The sequence below is a fragment of the Nanorana parkeri genome, unplaced genomic scaffold (assembly GCF_000935625.1).
Source record: "Nanorana parkeri isolate BGI_ZX_2015 unplaced genomic scaffold, ASM93562v1 scaffold2812, whole genome shotgun sequence".
Taxonomy (NCBI): Eukaryota; Metazoa; Chordata; class Amphibia; order Anura; family Dicroglossidae; genus Nanorana; species Nanorana parkeri.
The window spans coordinates 1-17,706 of record NW_017309080.1 but is presented as its reverse complement, the minus strand read 5'-3'; the positions used below and the strand labels follow the sequence as shown (position 1 = coordinate 17,706).

Here is a 17,706-nt window from a genome sequence, read left to right as displayed (position 1 = left end):
TTGTAGTCCTCTATAGCTGGTGGTATTCGGCATTGCACCACTGTATAATGTGCTATTGCTGGGATTTGTTGTACTCCTCTATAGCTGGTGGTATTCCACATTACGCTGTATAATGTATTATTCCTTGATTTGTAGTCCTCTATACAGCGCAATGCAGAATACCACCAGCTATATAGGAATACAACAAATCCCAGCAATACATTATACATGCAGTGTATAATGTATTGCTGGGATTTGTATTCCATTGTATAATATACAGCACAATGTACCATCAGCTATAGAGGAATACAAATCCCAGCAATACATTATAGAGCAGCATGTGTGGGAAAGTGCAGGCTTATCTGAGCAGTCTTCCAGCAACTTGTTTCTGAGATCGGGCCTGTCTATCGGCAGCTGTCATGCCCCCCACACCTCCTCTCCTTACTTCTTTTCCCTGCGTCCCTGTGCCGATCGTGGATTTGGGCGGTGAGCGTGAGGCAGGGAGGAGGTGCGGCGTTTGAATGCGGGCGGGTTTGGCAGCTGCAAACATGAGGTGGGGAGGAGGAGGTGTGGCGTGCAGCGTGTGGAGCCGTGAACAGGGCCAACCAATCGGAAGCCGATTAATCGATGATTGAAAAAGTTGACAACTTTTTCAATAATCGATTATAATCGATTATGTCGATTAGTTGTTGCAGCCCTATTTTCTTGCTTCCCGTGCTCAGCTTTCAGGACAGGACTGCAATCGCTACAGGAGGCACATTCAGCTCTAAGGCCTCTCACTGCAAGACTGGCAAGCTTTCAGCGTCCCATGAGTAGAAGCAGCGCAGATTCAAGTACTTCTGACACCATGTTTTTTGTGGTAATAATGACAGTATAAGCCCTTAGAAGAGAACCCACAGAACAGGAACAGGAAACGCATCACAGGAAACAAGTACCACAGAGATGAATCATAGAGTTGCATATAAACTAAACATAACACTCATAACAGCCAGCTCCCTGCTTACTCGTCCCATAGTGACTAGAAGCATGGGGACAGCTTCCCTGCTAATTGGGAAGCCAGGTGGCGAGTCATTACACGCCGCCTGGCTTCCTGAATGGGACTTCAGTATCGGCGAGTACCGAAAAAAACATCGGTACTCGTACTCGATACCGAAGTACCAGTATCAGTGCATCCCTAAATAATACGGTATACAAGGTAACTTTTATTATGAGCTCCTCTTCCTATGATGAAAAAAAATATCATGGAGAAGATTTCTTTTGTCTTTTGTTAAGCTTGAGACATGGCAGCTCCATCAATCTCAGTCTAACACAGTCTGATACCATGGTCAGTCCTTATCTCGTCGTTGTTGTCTGGTACCCCCATAATTTACAACCTGGGAATATATGTCGTTAAGGCTCTAAGAATTGCTGGTGTTAGTGTTTGTCCAGAAACCATGAACTCAAATTCACCTTATATACTGATATAATATAAAGAGCAAAGATGGCTTCCAGGATGCCCATATTACATTATGTACAGTATAATAATAAGTATAGGCCTTACAGTTTAATTCCTTTTTAATTAGGGGTGTCCCGATACCACTTTTTCAAGACCAAGTACTTGCCAATACCAATTACCAATACTTTTTCTTAAAGGGACATTTGACATTTTTTTCTAAAACAATGCAGGCTAATGATTTTAGGGCAGTTTCTCACCAGAGCTAAATACAGATCTCACCAGGTTTCGTTAAGAATCTGGACGCAGCCGGGCGAGATCTGGACAAAGCCGGGTGAGATCTGGAATCCAGATCCCACCAGAGCTGCATACAGATGTCAGCAGGGCTACATATTGTGTCTCTCCAGGGCTCTGACAGGTTCTGGGCTGAGCCTGCACTACAGGCGCGTAGTGAGCCAAAGGGAGCGAGTGCCGGTCTCGTGCCAGCTCTGAGGCTGTATTCAAGGTGTGGGGCTGCCTCAAGCTCTGCCTGTACCAGGAAGGAGGAGGAGGGGGGCATGTGGGACCTGTCAGGCAGTGTCGAAGACAGCTACTGCCAGGTCCCCGGAAGGCTGCTTCAGGACCCCCAAGTGCTGGATCTGAGGCAGCCGATCCAATTTTTAACCCTTTCTCTGCCAAGCCCTCCAGAACATTTTGCAAATCAGCTGGTATTAATATTAAACTGATAAAAATACACAATTCAATTGATAAATGCACACTAAAATCAGTATCGGCGCACAAAAAAAATATTTTCTGACTAAATCTAAAAGATAAAACTGTATTGAGTTAATAAATAACAAATATTTGCAAATTTGAAATGGCGCCTTTTTGCGAAAAGGTATGCAAAACTGTAAATAAGCGACTTATGTAACTGTTTTTACGCTGTGTTGGTGTTTGTGTTGTGATAAAATAATACAGGTGTATATTTAATTGCAACACAAGGTATCACAACACATGGCAATGTGTCACAAAGCTTTGCCATGCGCTGCCACAGTTAATTTAATGTTGTTTAAAAGAAAAAAAAGAAAATAATGCACTGCGATGCGTTCGAACAACGCACTGCAGCGCATGTGCATGGCGTACACCACAATATGGTGCACGTGTATGTTGTGTGTGGGGGGAGGGAGGTGTTGTGCTTTTTTTTTAATTCATTTTTTTACACATTTTTTATTTATTTTTAAATTTTTTAACTTTTTTCTGCACTTCAGGTCGGCCGAACATGCTGAGCATGTTTGGCCGACCTGAACGCAAGCCGATGTACAGCAAGCCTGAAGTGAATAGCCGAACAGCGTTCGGCTCATTTCACTTCGGGCCGGTTATTCACATGGATGCCTTCGGCAGCTTTGTGAATAACCTCCTATGTGTCCCCAGTTATTTACAAACACTGGAGGGATCAGACGATCACTCCAGTGTTTGTGCTGCACAGAGGATCGGTAAATATCAATTATATTTATCGATCCTCCGTTCAGCCACGCACAGAGCCGCTGTCATTGGGAAACTGACATAAATGAACAGGAAGTGATGTAAATCACAGCCTGTTCATTCATAACTGGGGACACATAGTACTATCTGTCCCCAGTTATTTACAAACACCGGAGTGATTAGACGATCAATGATTTTTATCAATCCCCCGTTCGGCCACGCACAGAGCCGCTGTCATCCGGAAACTGATAGGATGACAACGGCTGGCGGGGGGGGGGCACCTGTTTTTTTGTTAGTAGCTGTATTTTTGTTAGTAGCTTGTGAGCCGCTGAAGACAGCTATTAATTTGAACGGGACAGTCCGGGGAACAGTTCTGGTATAAGTTCATGGTCGCTAGAGCGACCATGAGCTTATACCAGAACTGTAAATGCCACCGATCTAAAATAGTTCCGACAACACTCTGTACAGTCATATCTGTTACAACTAACACAGTACTGTGGCAGTGTAGGTGGAGGTTTAATAGTACTAATGATATCTGACATCTAAGTGGTTATAATGATGGCATTACTGATACAGAAATGCTGCTGTAGGGCAGAATTACAGCCATAGTAGCAAATTAAGATTTATGAATGTGTGCTAATACAACAATCCAACCTATAATTCTATTTGCAGTTATACCACTGGCTGATTACTACATCATCGCAGGAGTGATCTACCAGGCTCCAGATTTGGGATCCGTTATCAATTCCAGAGTTGTAAGATCTGTTCATATTTTACCTTTTGATAGAGTCTCATAGATTTTTAGATCTAAAAAATAGCTGGTATAAAATATTTATGCACTATACTTAAATATTGAATAATTATTTAATTGTTTATTTAATGGACATATACTGTATTCATTCTTTCTCCATAGCTCTCATCCCTGACATATGTCACAGATGGTAATGTTTTCCTTCCTGCACAAGTTCTAAGTGAACTCCTTTCACCAGACGCTTTTGTCTGGGGGAATCCGATTGGCTGCACGTTTGAATCCACGTCCTGTCGCGTGGATTCATACAGGTTAGCCAATTAGCTAAAAAACGGAAAGCTTCACATACTGCCATTTGCCTCTGCTGCGGGCAGTTCCGTGTGCAGTGTGTTTGCTGCCTGGCCATCGCTCCCATCTTTATACCCGGGGCAGCTGCACTGTCTCCCCCTCACCCCAGTTATTATGTCACGGACTCCACTCACTGCACGTACACACAGCACAGATATAACACATAGCACGCACAGTGCACATTGCACTCACATTACACACAGAGTACACAACGCACAGTACACACAACTTACACTGGCTGCACATGGCTATTCAACCAATCCAATGTACTCTGAACAGCCTGGGGGGAGTGGAGGGGGGGAAGAGGCTGACATGGAGGATGACAGTTGTTACTGCAGTACATTCTGGCAGATAATTTCAAAAGCTCCCTGCTGGCACAGGTTCCACACGCTCTGAGCAGTCCTCATCAGTCATTACAGTTCCCGACAAGTGTGTCCCCAGTTCCGTGGCATCTCATCTCTTTTCTCTGGATGGCCCGGCTTGTCAACACATTCAAGGGGAGTCCAGGAGTGGTGTGGGCATGCCTGCCAGCGTCAGTGAGAGGGAGGGTGTAAGGAGCTACAAGCAGCCCAACTGACCAACTAATCGATCAAAATCGCTGACAACAATTATCTTTATCGGTTTATTCAATTAGTTGTTGCAGCTCTAGTAGGAAGTTGTATTACTTAACTGCAGTGGACAGAAGCGGGGTCACCCTACCTGGTTGCGATGCTTGGAAGGGCTGTGTAAATCTCAGGACTGTGTAGACAAAGTAACAATTTTTAGGGGAAGGTTAAACAGCCCACATACATGATTACCTGGCTCTTTTCCTGTATTTCAGTTTTAAAGTGTATCTCCTAGAAAAATCTTTTTTTTAATTTTAGTTTTGGATAGAGTGGGGAAGGTTTACACAAGGGGTAGGCAACCTTAGTACTCCAGCTGTTGTGGCGCTACAAGTTACATGATGCATTGCAAGACTTTGACAGCCACAGGCATGACTTGCAGAGGCGTGATGGTATTTATAGCTTCACCACAGCTGGAGTGCAGAGGTTGCCTAGCCTCTGTCTAGTTTTTATTGCTATGTCACCACTGGGGAGATTCACCCCTCTGTTTGTACTAGTGGCCATTGTTTTCTAGAAAGGAGAGAATCTGCAAACTTTTATAGTTGTCCCCACTAATGAAAATCTTCCAACGGAGACACAACTATCTAAAAGGAGAATTGCGCCCAAACTTTCAGAGATTTCATCTAAATACCTGTTGCGCCCCCTTGAACATGAAGACAAATTTCCCCAATGGGACATGGACAGCAAAAAATATAATTTGGCAGGGCTTTTAAACATTCCCTAATCTACCTATACATACACTTGAAAATTTTAAATGTTTAAAATAAAATCAAATGCTTTCCATGTGCCTAAACATTTTAGTCCAATAAGTTTTCATTAACGTTTTCATAAAAAAACAGATAAGTAAAACATATAAAGAATAAAGCCACTGTACAAAAGCATTGGAAATGCATAAAAAGTACAAGTCATGTAACCCAACACGTATCAGCAGACTACCAAGGCAAGTAGCACTAATACAACGTAATGCTGATTTCTAATCCTGTATAATGTAAGGGGAATGACCCCCTAAGTGCCTTGGAAATCCTGGCTCCTAGAGGGCAGCGTCCGAAGGGACAGTACCCAATCCGGGGCATGCCAGCCCGTATGAACGACTACAGTGCGTAGAAAAACTCGTAGAAAAGAGTATACACTCAGGAGGGAAACTGGTCTGACGTCCATCATAAAACACAGAGTTCATCACAAAATATAGCCAATTGGTTGACGGAAACCAGGATACAACAAAGACTTAATGTACTTAATGCAAATAAAGCATTGGGACCAGATAACCTGCACCCCAAGATACTTAAGGAACTAAGCGAGGTTATAACAAGTCCATTATTCCTAATTTTTAAGGACTTTCTAATGACTGGTAGAGTTCAGAGTGACTGGCGTAGGGCTACGGTAGTTCCAATATTCAAAAAGGGGGCAAGATGCCAACCTGGGAATTACAGACCAGTTAGTATTACATCGGTAGTTTGTAAACTGTTAGAGGGAATGATTAAAGACTATTTGGTAGAATTTGTTCGGGATAATGGTATAGTTAATGATAACCAGCATGGGTTTAGGAAAGACCGTTCCGGTCAGACTAACCTACTGACTTTTTACGAGGGGGGTAAGTAGAGATCTAGATGGAGGGAGGTCTGTGGTACACACACACACACACACACACACACTAGGTTGGACTTGATGGACATATGTCTTTATCCAACCTCAAATACTATGTAACTATGTAAGATGGTAAAGACAAGAATAGGAAGCAGGAAACAAAGACAGCAGAAAAATGGAAGAAAAAGACCATAAAGGGGATAAACCAGGAGAAAAACAGGTGAAGGGATATATGTAAAACAAAGAGGGAGGAAGGAAGAAGAGCAGAAGAACATAGCAGGGCCAAGAAGAGGAAAGAACTCAGGAAAAGATGCTGGAAGCTAGAGACAAGGAATTCCAGTCCACCACCCCCCGCCAGAACGCCACAGATATCCTGAAGAAGCCTAGAGACCCTATGAGATAATCACATTTGAGAACGTATCGGAGGCCCGGAAATCAAGTGACAATGTATTTGTCTCTGGCATTATGTTCATCAGCCATCACTTGTTTCAGGTTCGCAATACGGTCTATTTCCACAGTCCATTCCACCAGGGTAGGAATAACAGGCGTACGCCATTGACGAGGAATGACCGCCCTCGCAGCCGTAAAAGTGCCACAAGAGACCTCTTTTCACTGATTTGAGGGATCCTGGTACCATAGTAAACAAAGTGATCTAGGGGTCATTAGAAATCTCAGAATCTGTCTGTCAGGGTACCCTGCACAGGCGTTCTCACACCACATGCAGGTACCCACACAGGATGACCAAATTAATATGCCCACACAGGGTAGGGTTATATGCACAGTTTATTGGTTCCACATCAACAAAACTACAAACCCAACAAAGAGGGGTAACAGGCCTGCAGATGTACAGCAGGCCTCGGGATACCAGAAGAGTGGTCAGGTACAAGCCAAGTCGTTAACAGGAGGGCAGCGCGGTACAGGAACAGGATTGATGAAGAGTTGTCAGGTGCAAGCCGGGTCAACAACAGGAGGGCAGCGCGGTACAGGATTCAACGGAGAGTGGTCGGGTAACAAGCCGGGTCGGTGACAGGTTTTCAGATAGGGAGCAAGGTTCAGGACATGGGCATCAGTCAGGTTAGCAACACAATACTGACCCAGCTTCCTGACTGCAGGGAGGGCCTAAATACCCTCCCAGGAAGCACCAGGTGATGGGATGAGCAGTCACAGCTGGGGAACACCCGCAGGTGAGTACCGGAGCTGCAGGTTCCTTACAGTTCCTGGCTGCTGGAGACACCCGCAGGCGAGCACAGGAACTGCAGCACCCGGCTCCAGCGCCACCTGGGGGTGCTCTGGATCCTGACACTGTCACTCGTCGGTAGACATCCAGTACTCTCTGCTAGAACTCCTTAATAGGAGGACTGCTCCACCAGATATGAGTCATATGGCCCGGGAAAGTCTGACAACGCCAACAAGAGTCCGGAACCTGTGGATAGAAACGATGGCTTACCGAGGGACACCTGTACCATCTGTTCAGGATTTTCAGATTCTTCTTGTGGGCCTTACTGGTGATAGAGCATGAAAGAGAGTGAACGATTTCTCCCATTCCTCAGTACTAATGGGGATACCCAGTTCCCGTTACCAGACCAAGCGTACCCTGGTAGGTCCGGAGAGGGGAAGGAGGAGAGAATAAAGTAATGAGATGGTATGGGAAGGGGGAGATGATCGCAGGAGAAAAGTCAAAAGCTCTGCTTCCAAAACTTCAGGTTGCTGAGATGAGAGAAAGGATCAAAATGGTCTATCCGCTGACCACATACCACTGCCAGAGGGATCCAAGACTGTGAATCTTGGCTGGCCACCACCAAGTGCATGTGGGAGTCTCTGGTCCATTGCCCAAAGGAGAAACTATGCATCGCTGGAGGGAAGTTAGGGTTGTTAAAAAGTGGAGTCATAGGCCCTACATAGGAGGAAATCCCATAGTTGGAGACCCACTGATCCCACAAGCGTAGAGTATGCAGAGTCAAAGTAGGAGAAGGAGGCAGATCACAAGAGATAGGGGAGATCCAAGGAATGGCCTGCAGGTCTGAATCTTTCATCACCCCTTCAAGATGAACCCATTGTTTGTCGGCAGCTCTATGAAACCAGTCCGTGACGTGGATCAGAAGTGAGGCTGCATGATAAAGACGTATGCTCCGGGGCACCAGCACCACCCCTGCGTTTGGGCAAAGACAGAGTTTTGTCATTCACATGGGGGCACGACGAGCCCCAAATTAATTTCAAGAGAACCTGGAAGAGGTAAAGTAATTTGGGGATAGCATCCATTTGAGTTCGTGTATCCTACCCAACCAGGTTATTGTCTTACGGTCATACATGGTCAGATCCAGGGTAGTTCTCCGAAATAGGGGATCATAGTTGAGGGCGTATAATTGGGTCAAGTCAACAGAAAGATGAACCCCCAGGTATTTCACAGAGGTGGAACAAATATGAAATGTAAAATTCGTCAGGAGTTGGCGTAACACCCCTTCATCCAGAGAGGCGTTCAGGATCTCGGACTTGAAGAGGTTCACTTTGACGTTGCTAAACGAACCAAAGCAAGTGAACTCCTGAAGAATAGAGGTCATGGCAGTGTGGGGATGAGTTACATAGAGTAGCAAATCATCAGCAAAAAGAGCCATTTTAGGCCAAAGGTGTCCGACTGGCAGACCCGGGATTGCCGAGTTCCTGCGTATTGCTATAGCCAGGTGTTCCATAGTCAACACATAAAGAAGAGGGGTTAGCGGGCACCCCTGCCGAGTTCCATTGGAGATCTTAAAAACTCGGGGAAAAAGAGCCATTTGCTCGAGCCAACGGGCCTGAATACAGGGCCATCACGTTACGTAACATAAGGGGTCGGAACTTTAAATCTACATTGAGAGAGATGGGACGAAAGTTGGTACAGAGGGTATGGTCCTTCTCGGGTTTGGGGATCAGAGAGATGTGCATCTGAGTAGGAAAGGTAGACCCCAAGGCGATAGTTAAAAACCTTGAGAAAGAACGAGGACAATACCTCTCTATACTGCTTGTAAAATTTAGCTGTAAACCCATCAGGCCCTGGACTCTTACCCGCCGACACTGACTGAAGAACAAAGTGCAGTTCTTCCATAGTAAAGGGAGATTCCAAAGCTTCCGCTACCGAGTAATCCAAGGGCAGTGTCCTGAACATAAGAGGATATCTGGGCTTCCCGATTTCAGGGAAGTCGGGTCAGCCTTAGGGAAGTTATACAGGTCTTCATAAAACTCTGCAAACGCCTGTTTGATTGCTGAAGGGGAGTGAACAAGTTCATCTGAAGATGTCTTGACATGTGATACGAATGTGTGAGAGGATCTAGGATGTAAGGTCCTAGCCAGGGCCCTACAACACTTCTCTGAACTCCTACACTATATTGCCAAAAGTATTGGATTCAGGTGTTCCAAATCACCTCTATGGCCACAGGTGTGTAAAACCAAGCACCTGGGCATGCAGACTGCTTCTACTAACAGTGAATGAATGGGTCGCTCTCAGGTGCTCAGTGAATTCAAGTGTTGTACAAGGATAGGTACCGGGATGCAATAAGTACATCTGTGAAATGTCCTTGCTACCAAATATTCCTCTGTCAACTGTTAGTGGTATTATAACAAAGTGGAAGCAACTGGGAACAACAGCAACTCAGCCAAGAAGTGGTAGGCCAAGTACAATGACAGAGCAGGGTCGGCGCATGCTGAAGCTCACAGCGCGCAGAAGTCGCAACTGTCTGCAGGGTCAATAGCTACAGACCTCCAAACTTCGTTTGGCCTTCAGATTGGCACATCAAGAGTGAGTATAGAGCTTCATGGAATAGGTTTCCGTGGCTGAGCAGCTGCATCCAAGCCTTACATCACCAAGTGTCATGCAAAGCGTCGGGTGCAGTGGTGCAAAGCAAGCCGCCACTGGACGCTAGAGAAGTGGAGACATGTTCTCTGGAGTGACAAATCGCGCTTCTCTGTCTGGCAATCTGATGGACGTGTCTGGGTTTGGTGGTTGCCAAGAGAACGGTGCTTGCCTAATTGCATTGTGCCAAGTGTATAGTTTGGTGGAGGGGGGTTATGGTGTGGGGTTGTTTTTCAGGGGTTGGGCTTGGTCCCTTAGTTCCAGTGAAGGGAACCCTTAAGGCATCAACATACCAAGACATTTTGGACAATTTCATTCTCACAACTTTGTGGGAACTGTTTGAGGATGGCCCCTTCCTGTTCCAACATGACTGTGCACCAGTGCACAAAGTAAGGTCCATAAAGACATGGATGAGTGAGTTTGGGGTGGAGGAACTTGACTAGCCTAATTCATCCCAAAGGTGATGGAACACCTTTGGGATGAATTAGAGTGGAAACTGTGAGCCATGCCTTCTTGTCCAACATCAGTACCTGACCTCACAAATGTACTTCTGGAAGAATGGTCAAACATTCCCATAGACACACTCCTAAGCCTTGTGGACAGCCTTCCCAGAACAGTTGAAACTGTTATAGCTGCAAAGGGTGGGCCAACTCAATATTGAACCCTACGGACTAAGACTGGGATGTCATTAAAGTTCATGTGCGTGTAAAGGCAGGCGTCCCAATACTTTTGGCAATATAGTGTATATCCAATAGGCCAATTTATCAGTATATTTGTGGGTAGAATCATCGAAAAGCCCTAGTAGCTTCTATCTAGCCTGCTAAATTTGTAATAAAACGTCCGGGCTAGGGGACCCATTGTACTGTGTTTCCAGGTCTCGCAGAGATTGAAAAGTTATCACATACGCATTGAGAACATTCCCTTTTCCATCTGGAACCAAGTTTAATCATGATACCCCGAACAACCGCCTTGAGGGCTTCCCACTGATTCGGGAGAGGGGTGGGGTCTTGCTCATGAATCATGAGGAACTGATGAATCTCGAGGGAAAGTGAGACCGAGTAAACGAGAAGAGATTCATTAAGGCACCATGCCCACTCACGAGGGGGGGGGGTCAGGGGAATCCGCAAAGTTAGTGTCACTGAGGAATGGTCATAAAAAATAGTAGGATCTATCTCACACTCCGGGAACCAATCAGTCAGGGTATAGAAAATAAAGAAATAGTCCAACCCGCTGTAGGGGTAGAGTAGTGTGTATAATCACGAGTCAGAGGATGGAGAACCCGCCACACATTGACCAGGTGGAGATCAAAAAGGCGTTTTTTGAATAGACGTAGCTTTGGAAAAAGTGCGGAATGACCTACCGAGGAGTCCAAACCGGGCTCCAAGGCAAGGTTGAAATCCCTACCCACTAACACCATGCCCTCTGCGAGAATCTTCAAAAACTGAACAGCGGTAGCGGCCTGATTGGTATTTGGGAGGTAAAAGTTTGCCAGAATCAAGGTTCTACCCCAGAGTGACAACTTGAGCAATAAATACCTGCCAAACTCATCTGCCCGATGGTCCAACACCGTTGCCGGGAGAGACTTGTGCAAGGTGATAGAGACCCGCCTAGATTTCTTTATACTGTTAGAGCTATGATACCATCTGGAGAAGTACCTGTTAGAACATTGGAGGATATGAGGACTGTGGAAATGTGTCTCCTGAAACATGACAACCTGTATCCCGGCCCTATGCATGTGGTACAAGATCTGGCCCCTTTTGGAGTGGATATTGAGGCCTCTAGCATTATAAGTACAGAGCTTAAAATCTACCTCAAAAGTCCTAGTGGCAGCCATGGTGGAGGATGGGGGACGGGAGCAAAAAGAGAAGGTGAGGCAGAGGATAGAGAAGATGGAAAAGACGTAGGCGAAGATAAGAAAGAAGAGTAGAAAGCAGAAAATAAAAGCTCAGGAAGACAGACAAAAGAGTAGAATAGAGAAGAGAGAAGTACAGAGCAGAGAGAAAAGACTAGAAAGGGCAGGAAAGCCCACCTCTAGTAGGACAAAATCTAGCAAACGCTAGAACTAACCTATTCCTTACTGGGAAGGCACGACCTATGTGGGGAGAAGTGGTCGAAGTAGCAGACAGAGAGATGCCACTGGGGCTCAATTAACATAAAAGGCATTAAAAACAACAACAAAAAACATACCCTCCAAATTCTTAGGAGAATAGCACAGTTGACCTATTACATCATAACCCCCAAGAAAGAGGGTGTGGGCCAGGAAACCCCCCTGGACTCTGCAGGATTATCCCATGAACTCAATGAATGGTATGGGAGCTAGGAAAAGCCTGGACACATCCAGAACCCACAGGAGCATATGTCGTCCCATATAAACAACAGTTATCAGCATGACATGGAATAAACAGCTAGGACATAGTCTCTGAGGAAGAGAGGTGGGTAAGCTGAATCCGCCATCTATGAAGGGTACGTTGAGCCAGTCTGCAACTGAAACCGGAGCGACAAACAGGAACCGGAGCAAGTCTGGGAGTTGAGTATGACAACGAAGATGGAAGTGGTCGGATCCCTTCTGTATATGTACACTAAAGGGATGACCCCACCGATAAGTAGCTCCAGCCTGACTAATAACTTCCAGAAGAGGTTTGACAGATGTACCCATTGCCAGCGTTAAGCGGGAGGTAAGGCAGTAGGTGTATCATGGCTCCATCGAAATCCACCGGACCAGACCGCCACACTCGTCTCAAGATCTCCTTCTTTATGTTGTAGAAGTGAACCTGGCAGCGTACCTCCCGAATAAAGTTTTGACGATCCACACCAGCGCAAGCCACCCTGTGCACTCTGTCCAGCTCAATGGCCTCAGTAGGGGGCTTCCCCAGTACCATGTTAAATATCGCAGTAACAGTGGCATGCAGATGTGCCCTGGGTCGCCTCAGGAATCCCCCTCAGCCGGATATTATTGCGGCGGCTACGATTTTCGCGATCCTCCACGCGAAGTTGTAATTTTTGCAGGTGGATTCTGTGAGCAGATTGGGAGGCTTTTAGGACATCAATGCAGGTGGTGCAGGAAGACACAGTGGTCAACAATGCTGTGAGCCTGTTGTTGCTATTGTCAACCTGTTGCCGCAATTCGCTCATCTCCCCCCTCAGGGCAATCTCTAACCTGACACCCCAGATTCCATGAATAGATTCCATGAAGGTGGCAGGCATGGATGGATCTAGGGAGCCCGGAGGGGAGACCGGAGCGTCCGAGACAGGTGAGGAGAAGTATGGGAGATCAGCTGCTTGTGGCTGGTGGATTTAGCAGACTTAGTGCCCCTGTGATGCCGAGTTCGTCTGGTCCCCCGCCATTTAGGCTTGGCCGAGGCTTTTGGATGCCGGCTCCGGACGAAAAACAAGATGTCTCGTGTACTGTAGAGTCTGGTGCTGAAGAGGGAGTCTGACGAGCGAACATATGCAGGAAAGAGGAGGTTAGAGGGTGCAGAATTCTCTGTCTAGAGCCCCGGGTCTGCAGAGCTCACATCAGCACGTCCTTAGCCCGCCATGTTCGGCCACGCCTTGCCTAAACATTTTATTTGGGTAGATAACATTTTTAATTGCCCCAGGCAATTTATTAATTTTAACTCCTTATGAGATTTTTGGTCTGTTTTTTTTCCCTTATCTTGTAGTATTGTGGAGCTAAACAAAAAACAATATTTTCACACTCTCCTGCACACTTTTTTTTTTTTCTTCTACCTGAGGATACTGTAGCATGTTCTACCACAAATGGCAGGTACAGTCAGATCAGCATGGGCTACTTTCTCTAAAGATCACTCATTGCAGTGCTTAATACATGAAAAAGCATATTCCATAAAGACATAGTGAAGACTTGGTAAAATGGCAGTAAAGATAATAAAAGCAAACAAGCCATACTTTTCCTTATATTGTAAAGCGCTGTGCAAACTATTGGCGCTATATAAATCCTGTATAATAATAATAATAATACTACTGAGAAAATATGGAGGCTCACAATGCTGAACTCCTATGAAATTACTAGCTGCCTGACTGTCATGCTATACAAGTGGCTTTATCACTTTGGGTCACTGACCCTGAACAAGTATACACATTAGGGTTTCTTACTGTCTACTCTATATACATGTTCCTGGTCAGTGATCAGAAACAGCAAGGCAACTAGTATGTTAGGTCACCAGTACCACACCCTCTCGTCTTTTAAATGTATTTGGGAAAATAAAATATGTACCGCAGTTTTGTCAGAAAATGTTAAAAGGTGAACCTAGGCTTTAAATGATTATAGTAATGTAACGTTGGGTTTAAGGTAAAATGTATAGTTTGGCGTAGTATATGATGGTTTTTTATCTGTGGTGTAATTTAGTCCACTTTCATGTTTCAGCTGACTGCGGTTCATGGGATCCAGTCTGCATTTGATGAGGCCATGTCTTATTGCCGCTACCATCCTTCTAAAGGCTACTGGTGGCACTTCAAAGACCAGGAAGAGCGAGGTACCTACTATTCCGGTTCATTATTCTGGCTTGTGATATAGAGTTTCTGATTTCTTCCAGGAGGCTGAATTACAAATACTATATAAAAATAAAGGACTGTGTTGCCTTTCAGTAAGAACATGTATATCATTGTGTAAAGAGCACTGATGTGCAATAATTCACGGTAGCCAGTTAGGTTTTACCTTTCATCAATTTAACTCGGTCATGGCAGAAAAAAAAAATGTTACCTTGGATTCCTCTAGTTTGCATGTGCACTTGGTTTTTAAAAAAAAATAAACATGGATACCCTGTTTTACCATATAATCATCCAGATCACACTGACAATGACAGTAATGCTGATTGAATAGACCAATGCATCTAAACCTCAAAAGTCGCCGGGAGTCCGTTTAAACAGCCCCGATGCTGGCGACGTACACTGTACGTCGTCAGTCACGAAGGGGTTAAAGTAGAACTCCAGAACCGCTTAAGCTACAGATGTACAACTCGCTGTGGGAGGTTATGCTTTACTCTGTTGCGACATGTGTTCATTATAGCGCTATTGGTCACGTGGTTTGGCAGCCATTTTGGATTGTGCAATATTCTGCAAACAACTTCTTCTCTGAAACCATTTATCAGAATAAATCAAAACTTTGCACATATGTCCACGGCTACCTCTTCTACCACGGTTTTAAAAAAAAGGTCCGATCCCAAAATCAATATGGCCGCCACAAGCCAATAACGTTTAACATTGCATCAAATTGCATAAACGTGCATTTCTATCACTATTGAGGTATGTTAAATATATGAAAATTTTAAAATCATGACTGTCAAGTACAATATGGGTTCCAAATGTCACCAAGTTCGGCGCCATTTTAAAATTGGAAAAAAAAATTATCATTCGTGAAATCATGTCCTGCTATTTATCTCTCTAACTACAATATCTTCTCATGTGCTATAACCGGCTCTAATGCTTGGCCCCCTTTATTGCTGCTTGCAGCTATATTTTTAGGTGGCCAAGCAACGAAGTTGCAAGGACACCTATTGTTATTTTGCTGATGATTATTATTTATTATTCCGCCGCTTTTTTCAAATGCCTATAATAAGTGCAGTGTGATTTACACTTAGAACTGATCATTACAAGTCAATTGACCACATAGTTCGGTGGCCATATTGAATTGTTTTAAATTCGACAAATATTCCTATTATTTTGATGCTCCTTTTTTCAAATGCTAATTATAACCACACCGTTATTTATAAACTCATGAAATTTGGCACAATGTTAGAGAACTGTGCTGTGTTTAAACTTTGGCAACATAAAGGTCATAGGTCGCATGGCAATTTTCTGGCAATTTTCAAACATCTGTTTTTTTCATAACCGCTAATGCAACGGATATACAAATTGCTATGTTAGGATATGCTAAGCTCTGCAGTCATATATGTTCATTACAAGTCATGTGACCACATGGTTTGGCAGCCATTTTGGATTGTGCAATATTCTGTCAACAACTTAAACTCTGAAACCATTTATCAGAATAACACAGAACTTTGCACATATCTGCAAAACTGCAATATCTTCTCATGCGCTATAACCGGCTCTAATGCTTGGCCACCTTTATTGCTGCTTGCAGCTATATTTAGGTGGCCAAGCAACGAAGTTGCAAGGACACATATTGTTTTTGTTAAGATTATTATTTCAAATGCCTGTAATAAGTGCACTGTTGGTAAAAAAAACTCATGAAACTTTGCACAATGGTAGAGCCCTATGCTATGAAGAGCTTATTGCAATATAAAGGTCATGGGTCACATGATGTGGCAGCCATTTTCTTTTTTGTGACAATTTCGGTGAACGATTCAAAAACCTGCATCTCCAGAACCGCTAAAGCTACAGATGTACAAATTGATATGTGTGGTTATGCTATGCTCTGTTCTCTCCTGTCTTCATTATAGCTCTATTGATCACATGGTTTGGCAGCCAACAACTTAAACTCTGAGACCATGGGGGTGATTTACTAACCTAAACGCACACATGCACCAGGTGTGTGTGCATTTTTACACAGCAAAACGTATTTATCAACCAAACACCAGCAACGTGTCACATTTTCACGCCGTTATGGCTCGTTTTTATGTATTTACGTACGTGCGCGTCATATAGCATGCGCCATAGGCTACACGCCGCTCTAATAGCGGCATGCAAGTCTCTAAAAGCATATTTCCACTAATGCCATATATGGAAAAATCATGCACATGATGCATATATAATGCTGCTTCACCTCTATGCCTACAACCATCCCAAAAAACACTTTGAAAATGCTAAAAACAGTATTCAAAAAATGGAACTTACACACCACTGACGTGTTCAGCTCTGTATGAGCCAACTGCACATGTGTGTAGGAAAGTTCACACGCTTCTTAAGCCCAGAAACATGAGCACACCGATTCTTCACGATTTCTTGGTAAATTGAATAGCAGCGTGTTGACGCGCAACTATTATTCCAACCATTCTGTACTGTCCAGCAGTGTTTGTTTTTTGAAAGCTTATTTCCTCTTGGCAGTTTTTAAGTGTTCCTAATTCCACTTATGGGGAGACTTTCATTATTTTTTGCACTACCTAAATAATTTCCCAAAAACATGAGTGCATCACAGTTTAGACAAAAATGGTTAGCTCATGCATTTACATTCCTGCATTCATCAACGCAAGCAACACAACGCAGAGCTAATTTACACAACATCACCTTGCAATTCATGCAGGGCTTTGCACAACACACCTGCTGGGTGTGTACACACTACAAAGGTGTCTCGATTCCACCAATAGATTCATGCTGGGAGGGAACACAGTACAGAGGTGTATACTTGTTTGTGGCGTGTTTGTAAGGTTAGTAAATCCACCCCCATATATCAGTATTATTACAAACTTTGCACATATGTCCAGGGCGCCCTCTTCTACCACGGTTGTAGAAATAGACCCAATCCCAAAAGCAAAATGGCTGCTGCAAGTCAATTATATTTAGATAGCGTTTTTTAGTGTCAATGGCCTTTTTTTCAAAAGCCTGTAAAAAGGTCACTGTTACTCATAAACTGATGCAACTTGGCCCAATGGTATAGATTTATGCTATGCTTAATCTTTTCCAACATAAAGGTCATAAGTCACATTCCCTGGCAGCCATCTTATTTTAGGTGTTTATATTTAGCTACATATTCAAACATCTGTTTCTCAGAAACTATTAACCCTTTCGCTGCCAAGCCCTCTGGAACATTTTT

General features: G+C 44.3%; 1 protein-coding gene across 1 annotated transcript in view; it reads left to right on the top strand.

Annotated features, from left to right (window-relative positions):
• Positions 1-14,470, top strand: part of MED6 (mediator complex subunit 6) — a gene marked incomplete at its 3' end in the record, with an annotated part of 30,892 nt that extends 16,422 nt beyond the window's left edge. The window contains exons 4-5 of the mRNA XM_018574209.1: positions 3,545-3,627; positions 14,362-14,470. Of these exons, the coding sequence (XP_018429711.1) occupies positions 3,545-3,627; positions 14,362-14,470 (192 nt within the window). The remainder of the gene's footprint in view (positions 1-3,544; positions 3,628-14,361) is intronic.
• Positions 14,471-17,706: the final 3,236 nt, after the last annotated feature.